The sequence below is a fragment of the Dermacentor variabilis genome, chromosome 4 (assembly GCF_050947875.1).
Source record: "Dermacentor variabilis isolate Ectoservices chromosome 4, ASM5094787v1, whole genome shotgun sequence".
Lineage (NCBI taxonomy): Eukaryota > Metazoa > Arthropoda > Arachnida > Ixodida > Ixodidae > Dermacentor > Dermacentor variabilis.
Genome location: NC_134571.1, coordinates 85,102,727 through 85,121,406, shown reverse-complemented (window position 1 = coordinate 85,121,406; position 18,680 = coordinate 85,102,727). Strand labels below are relative to the sequence as shown.

At 47.4% G+C, this 18,680-nt stretch overlaps 1 protein-coding gene across 3 annotated transcripts in view; it reads left to right on the top strand.

Annotated features, from left to right (window-relative positions):
- Nucleotides 1–18,489, top strand: part of LOC142579467 (rho GTPase-activating protein 6-like) — a 51,631-nt gene extending 33,142 nt beyond the window's left edge. For all 3 annotated transcript variants that reach the window (XM_075689669.1, XM_075689670.1, XM_075689668.1), the window contains 7 exons: nucleotides 5,148–5,274; nucleotides 8,793–8,848; nucleotides 9,915–10,068; nucleotides 12,648–12,799; nucleotides 14,165–14,347; nucleotides 14,479–14,579; nucleotides 17,279–18,489. In XM_075689669.1, the coding sequence (XP_075545784.1) occupies nucleotides 5,148–5,274; nucleotides 8,793–8,848; nucleotides 9,915–10,068; nucleotides 12,648–12,799; nucleotides 14,165–14,347; nucleotides 14,479–14,579; nucleotides 17,279–18,074 (1,569 nt within the window). In that variant the 3' untranslated portion in view covers nucleotides 18,075–18,489. The remainder of the gene's footprint in view (nucleotides 1–5,147; nucleotides 5,275–8,792; nucleotides 8,849–9,914; nucleotides 10,069–12,647; nucleotides 12,800–14,164; nucleotides 14,348–14,478; nucleotides 14,580–17,278) is intronic.
- The last annotated feature ends 191 nt before the right edge of the window (nucleotides 18,490–18,680 follow it).

Genomic DNA, 18,680 nt, shown 5'->3' with positions numbered 1-18,680 from the left:
TCTTCGTTATGGCAACATACTTAGAATAAATTCATGTTTACTGCGACAGAGATATCATGCCGTGTATACCAAGAATCAGTTATCACGTGATAACATGCAGTCAAATGCAAACAGGTGGAGCGGCGCGATATGAAACTGCGGCACATGAACGCTCATAGCCTGGATTACAAACATTAAATAACATGCTGCCTAGACTATTGAATAAATATTGCATAAATATTACATATTCAATATTACATAAAGGGGACTTTTGCCACAGTACGCGGAAAATCAAGTATTGCAAAACTGTTGTTTGAAATGAATGTATCTTTCTTCAGGAATCAAACTAGAGCAATGATTTTCTTTTTTCGGTTTTGTAGCGCCAGTTTTACGGAGAAGCATTATTTGCCTCGTTTCAGGAACTTTGCGTTAAGTAGATAGGTATGTTCTTGTCTCGCCTCGTCTCGGACCTCCTCAAATTATGAGAAATGCATGGCCGACGGTGGAATCGGACTTCTCGCTTCCTGCGCAGCAGCCCACGGTGCTCTAATCATTGGGCCACACTCGTGTACGCGGACTGATCTCGTGTCAAAGCCCTTTGGGAGGTTCGGCGCGCGCCCTGTGCGTGCGTTCTCCCCTCGTGAGAGCTTGCGCTTTGACACGCCGAGTTAGACTGCACGCACCGCCTTCGGGATCGGCCCACGTTCCCCAACCCTACTGCCTTAGCAGCTAACGATATGTATATGCTGCGTCACATTAGATAATTTTATTGAGTCCGGTATTCCGGCAAGCGCGGGCGGTTTGCCGGATGAGCGGGGGTCGTAAACGTGAGCGGCCAGACTGGTGGCGCCAGCTGTTGATGCAGTGCTCAACCACACAAACACAAAGCCAATTAGTATATTCTGCTTAGCTGCTGGTGTAAATTTTCGACAGCGGCGTAATGGTGTTAATTATATGCCGCTGCCGTAAACTTGTACCAGCGGCTGGTGTTTCGTCCTTGTTATTTTGTGGATGCATGTGTTAGCGCTGTTACAATATTCAAATTGTACCAGCAGCGAAGGAGAATATGGTAGGTTACTGCAACTTTAACACTGTGTTTGTTTGAACTCTACGCCACCAGGCAGCTGCATCCGCTCCGGCTGCTCACGCTTCCCCCGCCCATCCGGCAATCCACCCAAACCACCCCGTTTGCCGGAATAGCTGACAGGTTTTTACCGTCCCTGCGCCGGAGTACAGTTGTGCCCCATTGTCGTTTTAACATACACCAAGCATGGCATAGACATACATACGTGTGCGATAGCATAGCATTTAGTCGTAGATGACGTCACTATCTGTGTTTCTCTCGTGTTCAGTACCCATTCATCCCGTTCAGTGCCCATGTAGAACCGGACAATCGTCGTGTCGTGAACTCGCTTCTAACGGGCATGCAGTAGAAATCATGCCGTCGCCTTCATACGATCATCATCGTCTTTCTGCTGCCGTCATGCGCACGCTTTTGCGTCACACACACAATTGCTCGCCTTGCAAAAAAGACGTTCGTACAGCTGGTAACGTAACCCATAACGATGATGGTTATAGCCAGCTATCCCACAAAATGCTTCGCATATATAACATCGATTCCCACAGTACGTGGGACTGGCGTAACTGGTTTCTGATTGTTCATCCCGCATAATGTATTCGTTATTTTTCATAGTTGTGTTTCACTCTTGTTCAATTTATTTTCAACCCATATGTTTTGCGACCCGCCGTAATGGCTTTGTGGCTATGGCGTTGTGCTGCTAAGCACGAGGTCGCGGGATCAAATTTCGGCCGCGTCGGCAGCATTTCGATGGGGGCGAAATGCCAGAACGCCCGGGTGTATAGCGTGCAATAGGGGCACGTTAAAGAACCCCAGGTGGTCAAAAGTAGTCTGCAGTCCACCACTTCGGTATATACTCAATTTACTTTAGTATACTTTGTGAATGTCTTATTTAAATATATTTTTCCTTCATTGCGACGATAGTACTAGCTCTTTCTGTAGAATTACTCTTTTACTGTAGGATGCTTTTTTAATTATTATTTAGACATGTGCCGCCAGCATATGGTAGTTGTTTGTTGCCTATCTTCATTTTCTTTTCCTCGAGTGTTTTGTGCACAATCAGAGGGAGTGTAATTTTCGCGTTGCTATTTATATAGATGGCTGCTGCGTCCGCTCTGCCATGCGTCGTCATAACGACAGTTTTTACTCCAAACGCCGACCATCGCGTTCGACGTCGTGGAAATAAAGATCACATTAACATCCGAGCCCCGAGAAGAGTACAATTGAATTAGGGTCACGCTGATTGTTCTTTTTTGACGAGCGTTCCGCAAGCCTGCAAAGCAAATCCTCACCGTGCGTATAGCTCGGCGTGGCACACGTCGTGCTGTTAGTCAGCGCGTGAACTAAATCTATAGCGAGCGAGCGACCTTCGCAAAGTGGCAACGAGGAGCCCATGGCCAACCAGCGCCAGCAGGGCCTGCGCCTCTCTTCCGGCGCAGGCCTGCCTTGAAACGCTGTCTGTTCTGTGCTCGGCGTCTCCCAAGCTGTTTCTCATGTAGACAACGGCGACGGCAGTAGTTAGACCAGACCGTCCGGACAAGACGCATTTAGCAGCGTTCGTCTTCCCGTTCCGTCGCCGCGCACTAAGTGTGACAAGAAAACCGCGCGCCTCCCCTGTAGTCGACGCCGTTCGCTCCCGCTAAGTAACTCACTCAGCACCGAGCGGTACGATTGAAGTTCCTCATTTGCATTTAACCCCCCCCCCTCCTCGCCGTTTCCACCCCTCCCCTCTGACTCGCGAAGACGTTCTTTCCCCGCCGTCTCTTCGGCCCTACCTCGCTTCTTTACGTTCGCTCACGGCGCGTCCGAAGTGATTTTGGAAAGCTGCCCGAAGGAACGACACGTGCGAACGATTTTTTTTTTTCTGGCTCGCCAACGGCTTGGAAGACCGTAAAGTCAGCGAGTTTACAATATTACGCTTTTCATTTATTTATTCCTCACTGGTCCCCTATTGGATGCTATAACTAATGCCGCGGGGATACGCTTTTGGCTGCTGTCTCAGTTTCAGAGCGGAGTTTCGCAAGAGCTGTTTGCCAATGGCAGGACGCCTTAGCTACTAATATGTTCAACATTATGATTGTCTGTCATCTGTTCTTACGAACAGTTCTAGTGTAAGTTTTTTTTTTTTTTTTAGTATACGAGCTCAGTTAATTACCTTGCACGTTTGCTTTGCACGAATTTACTTCTCACGACCGTAGAACTTGTTTGTATATACATTTATCAAGTTTTTTTTCTTACACATATTACTTTGTTGAACCTAAACTGTTCCTACTTGGAAAGCTGCATAATGCTACAGGTACTTAATGCACGTATGTTTATAATGTATGCTATGTATATGTAATACATGCTATTGATATGTACCTACGCTATATTTTATGCTATGCTACCTCACCGTTGAGCAATGTATGGGTGACATGTAAGGCCTTAGTCAGGCAGACTATTGTTCTCCATTTAGCCTTACCATCCAAGATCTTCACTCTGCCTGAATCGATGCGAAATAAACAAAATAAATAAATAAATAAATAAAAGTTAAAAACTACAAATACTAGGAGAAAATGCTGTTGTTTTCTGCTTGCGCCGCGGGCATGGCTGTTCATCCAACACTGTAATGATGGGCTGCGCACGTGCAGGTGGATACGCCTGACAAACTCACCGGCTACAATATGTAAATTGCACTATGTGCCGTAAAATAATTAATTAACAAGTTAATTAGTGCAGTTTCATTAGTTATTTGAATATGTGTTTAAGTTTTTAGCCCGAGTAATGTCCGCCTCTCTTAACGATCCAGTTCAAGGACTGGAATTATGTTGCAGTAAACACTCAGTTGTACGAACGTCGGTTTAACGAATATTTCAGAACTTTTAGAAATTCCCCGGCAGTTTTCCTATGTATTCAATGCAAAAATATTTCAGTTAGATGAATTTCTGAATAGCGAATACTTCAGTTGAGCGAATTTGATCAGTGGAACCGAGCTCATTCATGAAATCACTTCAACGAAGTTTGGCGCTATGCAGCGCTGGCGTAGCAGATACCCGCAGACCCAAAAACGCCCATCCAGCGGCGGCTATGTGCAGTGTGACAGTGAGCTGGAAGCAATTTCCAGATCTGATAGTTCAGCACAGGTGGTTGTTTACCTGTGCTGAACTATCAAATCCGGAAATTGCTTTCAGCGTTCGTGCCGAAAAAAAAAGTGCGATGAGGAAGATTCAATGGCAGAGGCAGATTCAAACCCTGAAATTCTAGTCGAGCCTGTAGGCTGCTTTGGAATGTTGCAAACCTCCGTGTCTCACCAACAAGCTGTGCCAGAGGAAGTGCACAAAAACAAACTTTCTGGACAGCTTTGTTACTTCTTGCGCTTAAGAGCACTAGTGCAAATAAAAATTACCGATACGTATGTCTTTTTTTTTTCAAAATGAGATAGGCCGCAACGTAACTGTTACGCACTTCGTATATATTGGCTTACATAACTCCCTAAATTCAATTTCACACTTTTGATCCGATGTCTGCTGTGCCTTGGGCTGTTCTATATTCTAGTGAATATTCAGTTTGGTGAACTTTCAATTAAGTGGACTATTTTCTTGGGTTCACAGAAGTTCACTCAAGTGAGAGTTCACTGTATCTGCAACAGGCTATTACTAAAAATTCTATGAACGTTAAATATGATCACCCCGTATTAAAAGGAACTATGGAATGTTTGACGTGTAGTTGCCGTGACAACATTACGATGATAGTTCTATTTTTGTTTTTCTCTCTCTCTCGCTCTGTCTTTCTTCTTTCTTTAATTGCTCGGCGTATGGGCGAACACCACCCAGAGCCGAAACAGACCGCAACTGCTCCCGCTTTCAAACATTGGGCACTCCCGTATATAGGGGTGACAATTAACGGCGATCCGTCCACTTACACCCGGCGCAACCGGAAAAGTGGCAGTCGATCGACAACAAATGTACTACACTGAAACCAAGATAGGGGGTCGGGGGATAGGATGTGTGTGTGTGTGTGTGGGGGGGGGGGGGGGGGTGTTGGAATAAGGTAGGCTGTCTTATTTCGATGAACAGGTGCGTAAGACCCCTGCCCTCTTCCGCACGTGCAGGATTCGGTGGAGTCTCTACGGCACCGCAGCTCGACCACGGATCCCGGCGACGACGACTGTCTCGCCGTGCACGGGCCTCAGGTGCCGCGTGTCATCAACTGCTGCCTGCACTACCTCGAGAACTACGGTACGCGTCTCTCGGTGTCGCTGACGCAAAGCACGTGACCTGCTCGATCCAAAGCTCGTGCCCTACCTACCCCCCCCCCCCCCTTCTTCACCTCCCACCTGTCTTTACGCCTAAGACGAGCGGCGCTTCGAGAGCCATCGTCATTAAGAAAAAAAAAATGGCCTTCGCAGAAGTATGCAAATTCGAGCAACAAATACTTCAAAGACAGCGAAACTGTCCGAGAGAACTCTCGCGCTTTTCCAAAGTCCTAGAAGCCATGGTTTACCACTGTATAAAAACTACGCAAGACTTTGCAAACGCTTCACTATATCCGATAATTGGCACTTTCATGTTCTCCGCTATACCCGACGAATTTTTATGCATGCTGCGCCGGCTCCGCTTGCAACAGTAAGTCCGTGCCTCTTCGATACCGACTACGTCGCCGCACGGTACCGCTGCCGCACAAAAAAATAACCCGTTGCGGAACTCTCGTACACATAGCTTCGTTATAAATTGCAAAGAAAGAAACAGTCAGCTACAGCGTTCTCCGGTTTTCTAGAGACGGTGGCACCGCACCTCAGGGCCGTCAATGCGCACTGGAGAGCAAGCTGTTTCTATCGAGACAGTATAGTTATGAAGCCATATGAAATGGGTTGGCGCCCATGCTGACCTTACGTTTGAACCAACTGAAAGTCCATGACAAAAGCGCGCCCGGAGTGGATTGGTACCAACCTATGGATTGTTTAAAATGCCAGTTTATAGGTTAAAGACGTCTGCAGGAAGCAACATTTTTTAAGTAATTCGCTATATATGGTTGCTACACGTTTTGCTGCAACGAACGTATAAAAATGCAAGCAGAATGCCCGGTTGAGCGTGGAAGTCCTGTGATGTAGTATTCAGTAAAACGCCGGAAAAGATGTAGTGTAACAAAAAGCAGTAGATAATCGTAGAAGTCCTTGTGGCAGCAATTCAGTTGTGACCCCAGAAAACTTCCAGTCATATGAAACCAAAAAAATATTAGAGTAACTGTTTTTTTTTTCATGTATATGTAGAAATTTAAAACGGACATTAAAGCGAATGAAAAAAAAAGGGGTAGGCTATATTAGAGGACACAGCCGCTCCTTCTCGTTCATTACATAGCGAGAGTCTCGGCTCCGGCAGCTTTGATGCCTTCAGGTGCCATATGCGAGGGTTTATTGGCCAGTCTCCCTCTCCTATGTTCACGTTCTACGTGACGCCTGCGAAAGAAATGATGTTACACATCTGCCGCCATGGCCGTGAGTTGCGGCGCTGGCTAACACTCCCAGGGCTTGATCTAGTACGTATATATGATTCCCAAACATTGTAGATGGAAGAACGGCACCGCGGTAGCTCAATTGGTAAGAACATCGCGTGCGTAATGCGAAGACGTGGCTTGCGGCAAGTTGTTCTTTCGCCCCTTTTCATTCTTTATTTACATTATCATTTCTACATTTCAATTAAAACAAGTAAATTGGGCTCTGCTTTTCTTGGCTTCATTTGTCTGTTGGTTTCGTAGGATTGTGACTAGCAAAAATCGGGCCCCTCGTTGTTTCCCCTTCTTGTCCTGAAGAAAACTTCCATTCGCACATTTTCAGCCCCTTAGTTTGCCAATAAAACATAAATATGTTATCCCGTAGTCGACTGTAAGCACATAATCTTGATGCATTCAATTATATAATCAAAAAAAAAGAATAGAAATGCCTCATGCATGGAGTTCACGTAAATAGCTTTCTTGTGCGCAGCTGAGCAAATTTCATTAATCAAAATGTGTTTCAAATGCGGCAATCTGGTGTCAGCGGGAGGGCCCTACATACTTGCAAGCTTTTGCAGCTTGCTGTCTCTTTTATTTATTGTTCAAGTTTCCTGCTACATTTAGCGAGGTTTTCTAAAAGGCAAAACTGAAACTTATTTGAAAGCTCCGTGTGTGAACTTGAAAGGGGTTTGTACAGAGGCACCATAAAGCAAGTCACTCGCAAGCTTCTTTTTACAGGCGGTAAACTCTTAGAGCAAGAGAAATTTCAGGTGTAAGCTTCCCCACACAAGGTCTCTTAATGTGGCGAAACCAGCTTTAAAAGGTGTCCCTCGCGTACGTTTTGATGCTTTCAGAAGCGCGTAGAGGTCAGGATTTCCATAGATATAATCAATGTTAAATCAGCGCGAACGCGACTTGGAGTTGAGATGTGATTTATCGCAAATATATTCAACCAGCGAGTGCATTCTGTTCCGTAAGTTCACAGTTGACCGGTTAGAGCTGTACGCAATTTTTTGCAAGACCTGTTGTGATTTAGTTCAGCGTTGACTCTGCTTAGAATGCTCGCTCGAAAACAAAGGTTTCAGAACTTTTATTGCGCGCGTACGAACAAAGCCTGGTTGGCTGCGTACGCGCTACAGTGTCTCTCTCGCATTAATGCTAACGCATCATACGCTCGCTGTTAGCAATGATCATACAGTTCTGACCTTCCTTCTGCTTTCTTCCGCGTAGAAAGTCGAGAAATCTGCCGACTTGAGCTATATTTATGGCTCAGAAGTGCTGAATTCGTTTTCTGTGGCGACAGCTGGCTCTCACTGCGGACATCGTCATTTAATCAATTTTTTTTTCTTTTTGCGAGTCACACAATGTCGTCCTCGTCCGCTACGGCATTGTCTGTTAAGTCCTCCACGATACTTCCACTGACGCCACCACTCTCAGAGCCTGCGTGGAGCGCAAGAGCCCGCACGAATGGGTGAAACCCAAAACATGGCTTCTTTTATGAGTTTTTAGGCTTAGCAAAAGCATGGCCTTCGAGATTAGCTCCTGTTACCCAGAAAGAGCCGTCGCTACATGGAGTGTGGCTTTGGACACCACCTGTTACCAAGCACTAAACCGCAAAGGTTAGTGCTTAGTGTTTCCAACCACACATTGCAGCTGGGACAAGAGTTTGAAATCTCAGTGGCGACGGGCAAAGTTTCGTTTTGCGTTGCCCCGTGGCGAACACGAGGCGGTGGCCTGACAACGACTACACGATAACAATGACGACGTCAGCCCTCATCCTAGTTGTAACAGGACACGGACTGATTGACACGGCAAGCCTAGTTTCGAGCTTTAAGCTGCTGTCACACTAGCATAAAGAACTTACCTGAAACGCCATACTCCGATATTCTTTTTTCTTGGTGTGAGGGCCTCCTAGCCAAGCTTGCTTAAAAAACGCTAATCATGCAAATAAATGCGTGCTGTTCCATACCTGTGCTTGTCGGCAAGAAGTATCTCTTTTTTTTGCGTTTTATGTGGAAAGGCGGCAGCTAGCGCGTTTGTGACACCTCTTAACATACCAGTATTTCGATGAAAGCACCTTGATCTAGACACCCTTGGACAGTGAACTGCTCTAAGTGAATCCCATCTGGTGAGTGGTTTCGTCAAGGACGACACAGGCCTCTCGCTGTCTCTTTTCCCCCTCTCTTATCACTGTCTTTATTTTTTAACCTTTGCTTTCTGTGATGCAGGACATGGGCGCTAACAGTGTGCCGTTCTTACTTCGCAGGTCTCAACACCGTGGGCATATTTAGGGTCAGCGGCTCCAAGCGGAGAGTGCGCCAGGTAATGATACAACGCTGCCTTGTTTGTAGTGTGGTGAAGTTCATCTTCCTTTTTTTTTTTAATTGGGTGAATGAAATTTCATTTAAAAGCGAAACATTCACAGTATTGTACTTCTATAAAATGCACAAATGTCAGTGGAAATGCCGAAATACGGGCCTGTCATTATGAACCACTCACGACGATTGACCATAGTTGCGTCTCCGTGAACGAGACAAATGAGAGAACTTTGATCCCATGAAATTCAAACAGGAGAAAAAGCTCGCAGGAAATTGTAGACTTGCGAGTTATATGCACGGTACACAAGCTAGCAAAATAAACGTTAGCCTGGAGCCAACGTTCCGACAAGAGGACTTGCCTTTGTCAGAGGACAAAGGCAAGTTCAAGACACAGCATCGATCGTGCTTTGCATGCTTCAAGTTTCGGTCTTAATTTGTTCGCCCAATGTTGGTCCTCTGAAGTTTCGTGGCTTATTCGGGGCATTTTTTTTTCGTTCGCGTTTAGCATTTGTATATTTCGTACTTATTAACAAGAGTTACGCGACGCTATCACGTGTCCTTGCCCCTCCGCGTCTGCCAGAACTGTCGAAATTGCCGTGATTGAGTTTCCCGACACGAAGAGTTGAGATTATAGTGTGTTTATAGAGAGCAGATATGCATGAGATTGTACGTCCCGCTCTGAAATGATCATGCATTGCAGCCGTTTTGATTTATTCTCTCCTGTCGGAGTCTGAATTTATGCTCATTTGCATTCTTATCGCGTGCCCTATGCGTGAAAGGCAGTTTCCAATAATACCTCCAGTCGTGAATAAAATATACGGGATGGTATGTTGCAAGCAAAATAAGTCAGAAAACGAGCGCTTGATAGCATTGGCTGCAAAGCAGTGATCAACTAGACCACCCGTGCTTACAGGTCGTTTGTATAGCGAATGTCTCAACACTTCAGCGAAACCACACTTCCAAGCACTACAGACCACAAAACTTTAGAATTTGTCTTACGTATGCCATTTCGTAACACAAAAAGCACTCCGTGCAAATGAACGAATGCATGAAAGAATAAATGAATGCAGCTGCGCGAGGAGTTCGACAGCGGCCGCGAGGTTCACCTGGACCAGGAGCGACCGCAGCCGCACGACGTGGCGCAGCTGCTCAAGGAGTATCTGCGAGACCTGCCGCAGCCTCTCCTGACCAGAGACCTGTACCAGCCCTTTTTGTACACTCAGCGTGAGTGCCGCATTTATTCCCAACTGTTTTCACGCGTTCATTTTGTTTTTGAACGCCTCAAAAGCCGCGAATGAAAGCTATATTGCATTAAGGGTGGGCTTCGCGTCGGCGAATGGTTTCAGGCAGTAAAGACTTGAAACTTTGATGGGTTATATGGAGAAGGCCACAGTCGCAGGCGGCAAGTCACTCCAGTATTTTGATAACTTGGCAAAGAGTAATGATAGCTGCGCAGAAGCTTCGGTGGTAGGAATGTAAACTGCGCATTGACGATTGATGCGGGCTGGTGAATAGGCGCGTGAGCATGAAATGGCGCCTTTACCTCGCCACAACCTCTCTCTCCTCCTCCTCCTCCTCCTCCTCCTCCTCCTCCTCTCTCTCAGTCTTTCTGTTGATGTAGGAAATAGCTGGTGGAATGACTGAATGACTTAGATGAGAGAAGTAAAACTTTTGAAAGAGACAAAGTCTTGCTATGTTACCGCGTGATGACAGGGCAATGACTTCGGCTTTATATTTGTGCTCAGTGACGCTGCAGATATAGAAGTTTAGTTATTAAAGATGTGTCTAATTGAACGGTTTTGAACATATTACAGCGCATTCAATAATATCCCGTTGTTCTTTGGTAGCAAAGTTGCAGTAGGAAGTTGGATAGTTGTGCCATTGTCCTGCTTCATGTCCAATTTTCCGTAAGCTAGAACACTAACAAACAAAAATAAAGGAGATTAGAATGGTGCGCACAGCATCACGAACTAACAGCCGTTTCATTTCAAAACCGGTGGTCTTTGACCGCACTCTTGTCCATGCACACCTCGCGCGTTAACATGAAGTGTGTTTCACTCCTGGGACATCCGCGGAATCTCGTCGGCATACAATGGGTCAAGAGTTGAAGCACTTGCATTTTGTTCTCGCGCGCGAGAAGCAGACGGAATGAGTCATTCGTTTGGGCAATGCTTCCGAAAAAAACGAGCGTTATGGGAGCGTCAGCGAGTTGGGCGGAGGAGTCGGTCAGAGAGATTTTCTAGCGCGTTAACCACGTCTGTATTAACTCCTCATAAACATGCCACTTGCAAAATGTTCTTGAGTACAGTCGGCTTTCACGTAGAGGCGGCCGACTACCGTGCATTTCGTAGGTTATCGTAGTAGTTACCGTACTGTTTTTCATGTAGCACAACCGTTGGTTCTAGGGTGTCTGCACCTGTTCTATATAGGTCCAAAGCCAGGTACTTTGCACTGTGAGCTTTGTTTCACATTGGCGGACTAGGCCCACCTTCTTTTATCCAATTAATTAAGATTCAGGTCTATAGATGCCAGCGCGCAGAAAATGTCTGCGAACTCAACCAGTTCTAAAATTAGAATACGCATCGCCCATCTGGTCCCCGAAACAAGTATACCTTGCTAATTCACTTGAATCAGTTCAAAATAGGGCAACTATATTCATTCATTCCTCGTACTCTCTTGATATCAGCATATCATCTCTGAAATTGCAGTCCAACCTACCTACTCTTGCACTTCGTCGCCACATTTCTAGTTTGGGCTTATTTCATAAATTCTTTTATTCCGAGCTATCACAGGAACACCTACATCTGCCCTCCCCCACCACGTTTCTCTCTTCGCACCGGACATCAGCAGCAGGTATCTCGACCACGAGCACGCACAAAAACTTTTGCTTCGTCATTCTTCCCCCGGACTGCTTGCGACTAGAACAGCCTTCCCCAAGAACTTGCTGCCATCACATGCCCATCTATGTTCCTTAACCAAATTACGCGTGCGCTTGCATCACAATAATCATTTTTGTTTGTATAACTCGTTCAAAATTTTTTTTCTGTATACTGTTGTTAACCTATATGTGTCCCACCCGTTATGTAATACCCTCACATGAGGGTCTTTAAGGAAATAAAGTGAAATGAAGTGAAGTTATTTGCCCTGCTATATAGGCGACGGGACGTAACTCGAAGTAAAATATGCATTGCAAAGAACCTGACTTGGTACGCCAGCTTCAGCACGTGGCGCTCTCCGCTGCTGTTGGCGTCCCTGTCTCGATATCGCGTAATGTGGGCACTTTCGCGTAACAGCTGCTTATGCGGGTAGACAATCACTCCTTTCGAGAGTGCTCGCTGCGCACAAACAGCAAGAAGTTTGGCTTTCCTGAGGGACAAATTATGCCGCAGAATCCGCTCTCCTAAAACATGATGGGCCGTTGAAAACCTTGCGCACTGCCAGCATAGTGCAACCTTATTCTTTTTCAGTGAACACGGGCATGAATTTCATGAGCAAAGCTTTCGCAAATAATTAGGTGCAACTGTCTCCTCTCTGTGTGAAGAGACAACAAAAAATTACACATGGTGCTGCACCAGCCATATATCTACTGAACCGTTATATAATTCAGTGGAGTTTATAATCCGCGACGGCAGTCGAATCCGTCACTATATGAAGAACGAACACCAAATAAATGGCTAAAGCGTCGCAGCACGTGTGGACATGGTGGTCGTTGGAAAGTCTTGCTGCGTCACCTTAGCATTACTGCGTGGGGAACGATATGGTATAGTGACGTGGCTCAAGATCGCCCACCGCCGCTCTCGCAGGTGTTCGGGAGCGCAGCAAGCAGCTGGACATCCTGCGGCAGTTGGTGCGGCTCCTACCCACGCACAGCAGAGACACCCTGTGGGCACTGCTCAAGTTCCTAAGCACCGTGGCCGAGCACGCGGTCGACAAGAAGTCTTCCACGGGGCAGCCCGTGAGTGCCACGCGCGCTTTGGACGTTCGGGAGTGGAGCGACCTGCACGACTATTTGGCCCCCAGAGGCCGTATTCCGCAAAAATCCGCTTCGGCGTTACTATCGCCTAAGCGATAGGATCGCCGAAGTAGATCGTTTCAGAATACGGGCCCCTGACCTTTACTTTATCCGCTACTGCCAAGTACTGTCTGTGCATGTGTGTTACGGTAAAGCTAGAGCATTCAGGCGGTGGTGGAAGGGGGTGGGCCGGGGGGCTCGGCAAACTTCCGCAATGCGCATGCACTACTGAAGATGCACTGCATATGCGCTACAATCTTATATCGGTCTGTTTTGCGTCTGCAGTGACGACAATAATTTTGTGCTCGATTACACAGATGATGCTACGCTCAATATAACCTCTGTAGCGTGAGCCATATACCGGGTGTCCCATGTAAATTTAGCCAAACTTTACACATATGCAAATGCCGCGTAGTTGGACAGAACGAAGATAATGTTGTTTACCGTCGCTTGGAGATACTCAAATCATTTTTTTTCATTCCGCCTAATTAGATAATTAGTCTTAATTAATCTACTTCTCAAATATTATAAATGAGATGAAAAGTGTAAATGAGGAAGTTGTAGAGCGACGTGAGAAACTCTTGATGCAGTTTTCGTTTGCTCATTACGTGCTACATAAAAGTGTCTTTCTGAGCGAGAAAGAAGCCCGCGAAAACACGCAAAGTGCCCCGAGCGGTCAGTCGCGCCGCAATTTTGCGTGCATTCGCGGGCTTCTTTCACGATCGGAAAAACACTTTTATGTAGCACGTAATGAGCAATAGAAAGCTGTATCGAGAGTTTTTCATGTCGCTCTACAATTTCCTCATTGACACTTTTCACCTAATTATAATATCTGAGAATTTGATTAATCAATTAATTAGCACTAATTGTGTAATTAGGCGGAATGAAAAAAATTATTTGAGTATCTCCAAGCGACGGCAAACAACATTACGTTTGTTCTGTCCAGCTACGCGGCATTTGCATTTTTCAATGTGGCTAAAGTTACGCGAGACATCCTGTATAACACATGCCATTTCATCGACACAGCACCGGTTTCACGTTTATTTTTTCGCCACTTCCGCGTGATATAGTTTTGTCAGCACTTTAAGTAGACCGCACTGTACGTTTATTGCACCGAGATTCGCATAATCGTTCTGGTCCTCGTTGACCGTATGCATAGTTCGAATTGTTCCGCACAGTGCTGCGGTTCAAAGTTGGTGCTCATTGTACAGTTATACGCCAACTGACAAGTGTTATCGTCGCCTCGGACGCAGCATATGGATAGATGTACAACGCCGCCTGTATATATAGGCGCACGTATTACCGCAGCTTCCGGGAAACAAGATGGACGCCCACAATCTGGCCACCATGCTGGGACCGAACATTCTTCGCTTCAGCAAGACCTCCGAGAAGGACAAGTTCATCGTGGAGAACCTCGAGAGGGCCGAAGAGCGCTGCGAGGTCATCCTCGTGGTGCGGCAGCTGATCGAGAACTACGAGGAACTGTTTCGGGTGAGCGCGCCGTGCAGTGAGCGTTCGAGAGAGAACGTGCCACGTTGTCCGCAACTGTGCATCCATTTCCTCCTTCCGTGTAATGCGAACCGTCCTCGTTCTCGTTCTTTTCTGCCTGTCGTCTGGCGTAGGTCTCGGCTGAAGACTTGGACAGTCTTTACAAAAGGCTACTCGTCGAGAGCCCCGAGGACCTCGAAATTCTCCTCAGGAGACGCTACTACAGCGCACCTGGGTAATCTTTCTTTTTTTTCCCCCTTTGTCCCCGTTCCCTACCTTTGTATCAGTTCACTTTAAAGGGATACCAAAAAAAAAGCTAAGTCGATCGGTATTCGCAAATTACTCTTCTGCAATACGCAGAAAGCCGCCGTTATGCCATGAGAGAACAAGGCGTGATATAAGGACTAGAAAAGACTAAAAAAAAAAAATTGAAAGACGGGTGGCGACGCCCGCCTCGAAGTTCCCGCACCAGCTAGCTGTGACGTCATAGACTTTTATTGCATATGACTAGGCCTATCTTAATCCTTTATCGGCAAAGATAGGCTAGAGTGTATTTCCAAAGAGCCAAATGTTCAACTCGGCAAGTTTAGAGAATTTTCGTTAGAGCCACAAAAGCTCAAAAAACGAAAAAAAAAACGAACTTTGAAATTCGTGACATCACACTGGGGTACCGGTGCTGGATTTTTGTAAGAAATATTTAAGAAAAATAATTTGACCGACATTTGCTTCTAATAATCAACATTTTACCGTGAAATTGACGAAAACGAAATTTTGAAAGAATAATTTATCAGACTTTACTGACTTAGTACTCTTCCTTAGTGTTCCTTTTTTAATACTTTTTTTCCTCTGTTCATTAGATTGTAGCCCACAACAATCCGGGCTTTTCTCGCAGTATTTGCTGAGTGCACAACGTTGTAACGCTGTCAGACGCGCGTGGATGTGGTATCGTCATCGTCAGAATAATTTACGTCCACCGCAGGGCACAGGTCCTCTCTCAGCCGTCTCCAGTCAACCCTATGTTGCACCATGAAGCTGACACCATCCTATGTGGGCAAATTTCCTAACTTCGTCACATCACCTAGTTCTCTGGCGTCCTCTACTGTGTACTCCTTCTTTTGCCAGCCATTCTGCAACTCTAACACACCAACGGTTATCTGTTATGTGCATTACATGGCATGAACAAATCTATTTCTTCATCTTAAACTCAGCTATACAGAATAGCGGCTATACCCATTTGCTGTCTTCATGTCCCTTAACGTCCCCATTGTTATATTTCTCGTTTTATCGCTCGTTACGCGGTCCTTAATTAGCTTCTTCTCAAGTGTCTTAGTTAACTTCTAAGCTTATGGTACAGTTATAAGCCAACAATTGAAAGCCATCGTTTACAGGAGTGCAAATAGCCGCGCTGCAATTCTTGCTTCATTTCCCTAACGCTAGCGAAGTGATTTGCGTGGTTCAATTAACGTGTCTATGCAGCGAGTGACGTCATATACAGCAATGTCTATACAGCGAGTGATGCAACTGCTCAATCCGTACTGTTACGTATAGTACATGGGGTATTTTTTGCCATAGATTTAACGCACGATGCACTGATTGCATTGCATTTCCAGGCCGACTGCACATATATCCGTGCTTTCAGGCAAGCACAGGGGTGTTGCGTACTCTAGGGTAGCGTACCGTACTGCTGCCGAGAAGTAGCGACGCCTGCCTATCGAAGCTCGACCGACATTACTTATTGGGTAGCGTGGCGTTGTCGGCGGGCTGCAGGCATCCGGTAGATCATGGCGACCAAGCAGGGGCGAGACGATTTGCTAGTGCGAAACTTGCACTGTTTATTCAAAGGTAGTTGAAAGAAAATAAGGAGAGCATGAAGTATGAAGTATCAAGTATGAAGTATGAAGTATATCAAAAGTACATTTCGGAGCCCCTTAAATAGGCTCTCTACAAGTGTGGGCGGGATCTTGCTTCCGTCGATGACACGTGACAGGCACCGAGAGAGGGCCCCTCCTCCTGCAATACCGAGCACGGGTAGGAGAAGTCGATCCTCTTTTCGACGAATCCGGGGAGAAGGTCGGGTGAATGACCTCTCCGGCGCCGTGGGGTCCGGCTAAGAGAGGATAAGGGGATGACGTAGTACCCACGGTGCCACGACCATGAGAGGGGAAGGGGATGACGTAGCACCCACGGTGCCACGACCACGAGAGGGTAAGGGGATGACGTAGCTCCCACGGTGCCACGACCATGAGAGGGTAAGGGGATGACGTAGCACCCACGGTGCCACGACCATAAGAGGGGAAGGGGATGACGTAGCACCCACGGTGCCACGACCATGAGAGGGGAAGGGGATGACGTATCGCCCTTGGCGTCCGGCCATCCCTAACAGGGGTCGAGAAGCAGCGTTCAGGACATTGTACACGCGTCTTTCTTCGTTGAAAGTAGGCGCTACAACGGTATTTTGAAATGAGCGGCTGAATTCGTCAGGGATAGCAGTCCCAATACAACTGCGAATACAAAGTTGCACCTACATATACAGCCGCCAGAGACGGGGTTTCAGCAGCTGTCCCGCCATTTTGGGTCATTTATAAATTGTAACATCGCGCTCATTTGTTCTCATACAGCGCTACATGTTGTGCACTCGTTGCTCCTTTCTTTCCAGAAAAAGAAAAAAAGAAAGAAACATCCCCGGTAAAATCTTGAAACCATGCAAATCCTAAGAAAATTCAGAGCATTTACAATCCCCTACAGGCCACGTATGCATTTGCGTGTATAGTTTATGACGATCTGGCAGTTAAGGTAAAGTTTTGAAGCTAAAATAAGTGTAGTGGATAATAAATGAATGAATGAACTCTTTACAGGGAAACAGTCGCTTTATCGCCGAGTTCTAAGCGCACCCCCGTCGAGAGCTAAGTTTCCGTTTCCACGCCGTCTTCGCAGATCTCAAGACGACGACGGCAGCGACCAAGTCTTCGACGGCGCCAACGCGGAGGACGACGAAGAGGAACCGGAAGATGAACAACTGCGGACAGTGCTCATGCGACCCGTCACCACGACGACGACGACAACGCATCGGGGCCGGGAACGTCGCTCCACCGCACCGACGCAGCAGAAGGACGACTCGGTTCCTTACATACTAATCACGCCCGAGGCACGCGGCGCCAGCGAGCGGCGGCGGGCTCCCGCGACGTCGTCCAAGGGCTGCGGTCCAGACGGCGGCGGCGACGACGACGGCGACGACGCTGACGAAGGCGGCGGTGACGTCGAGGTGTCCTTCACGCTCAAGATGCCCTCCGCACCCAACGTGGCGGCGTACCTCGCCGACGCCACGTCGGAGTCGACCGCGGTGGTGGACCGATCGTCGGCGAGGCCCCTGAGGAAGCCGACGCGGGAAGCGTCGCCCCCGTCCACGACGACGGAGGAGGAGGTGACCTTGACCATAGAGGCGGCGCCGACACCGGCGGCCCGCAAATCCAAGGGATCTTCGCGCCGGTTCCTGAGCAGCAAGGAGAAGGAGGAGAAGACGTTCAAGATCAACAAGAGCAAGTCGGCGTCGTCTATACTGAGCTTCTTCGGCGCCTCGTCGGAATCGCGGCGCGACTCGGGCGACGCGGCGTCCCAGCCGCCGTCGCGGCCCGTGCCACGCAGGGACAGTCGCGAGGTGCGCTTCCAGACCGAGAAGTGGCGACGCTGCGAGATCATCTCGTCCGAGCACACGGACAAACGGCACAAGTAGTGAGCGCGCGATATCCCACGGACGCTGTGTCCACACCTCCGCACACCTCTCTCGTCATCGGCCAGCTGCCTCCGCTGAGCGTGGGACCCCAGTCGACAGAATGCCGTTTTCGACATTATTTTTCTGTCTTTTTTTTAATCACCCTGGAAAGAAAAAATGACGGTGGCGTCTCTTTCGTCTTCATTGGGGAGGATGTTGGGAGAGACGAAAAAGCACGCTTGCAAACGAGGAGAGCTTCTCACGAAGCGTTCCTCGCATAGCGGCGATGCTTCTATAGTGGAGGGCGCTCATCTGGCTTTGTTGGGTACTACCAGCACCACGTCAGGTGTTTCTCTTCTTGCGCACGGCTTCTACGAGTGTGTACGCTTGAGGACTGGAGCAAATAACAAGCACGATGCAACGAGTTTCCAACGTCCGTGCACTGGTCTCGCGACTCTTTATTGCACTGGCCGTCACTTTCCCCACTTCCCATTGCACGGTCCTGCTGTGCAGGGGCGTGGAGCGAGCGATGAGCGAGGGAAAGTGCCTCTGGCTGTGCAAGATGGGGTCGATACTGTCTCACGCTTTTGTTTTTGTTTTTTTTTTCACAGTCGCTCGCAATATTTT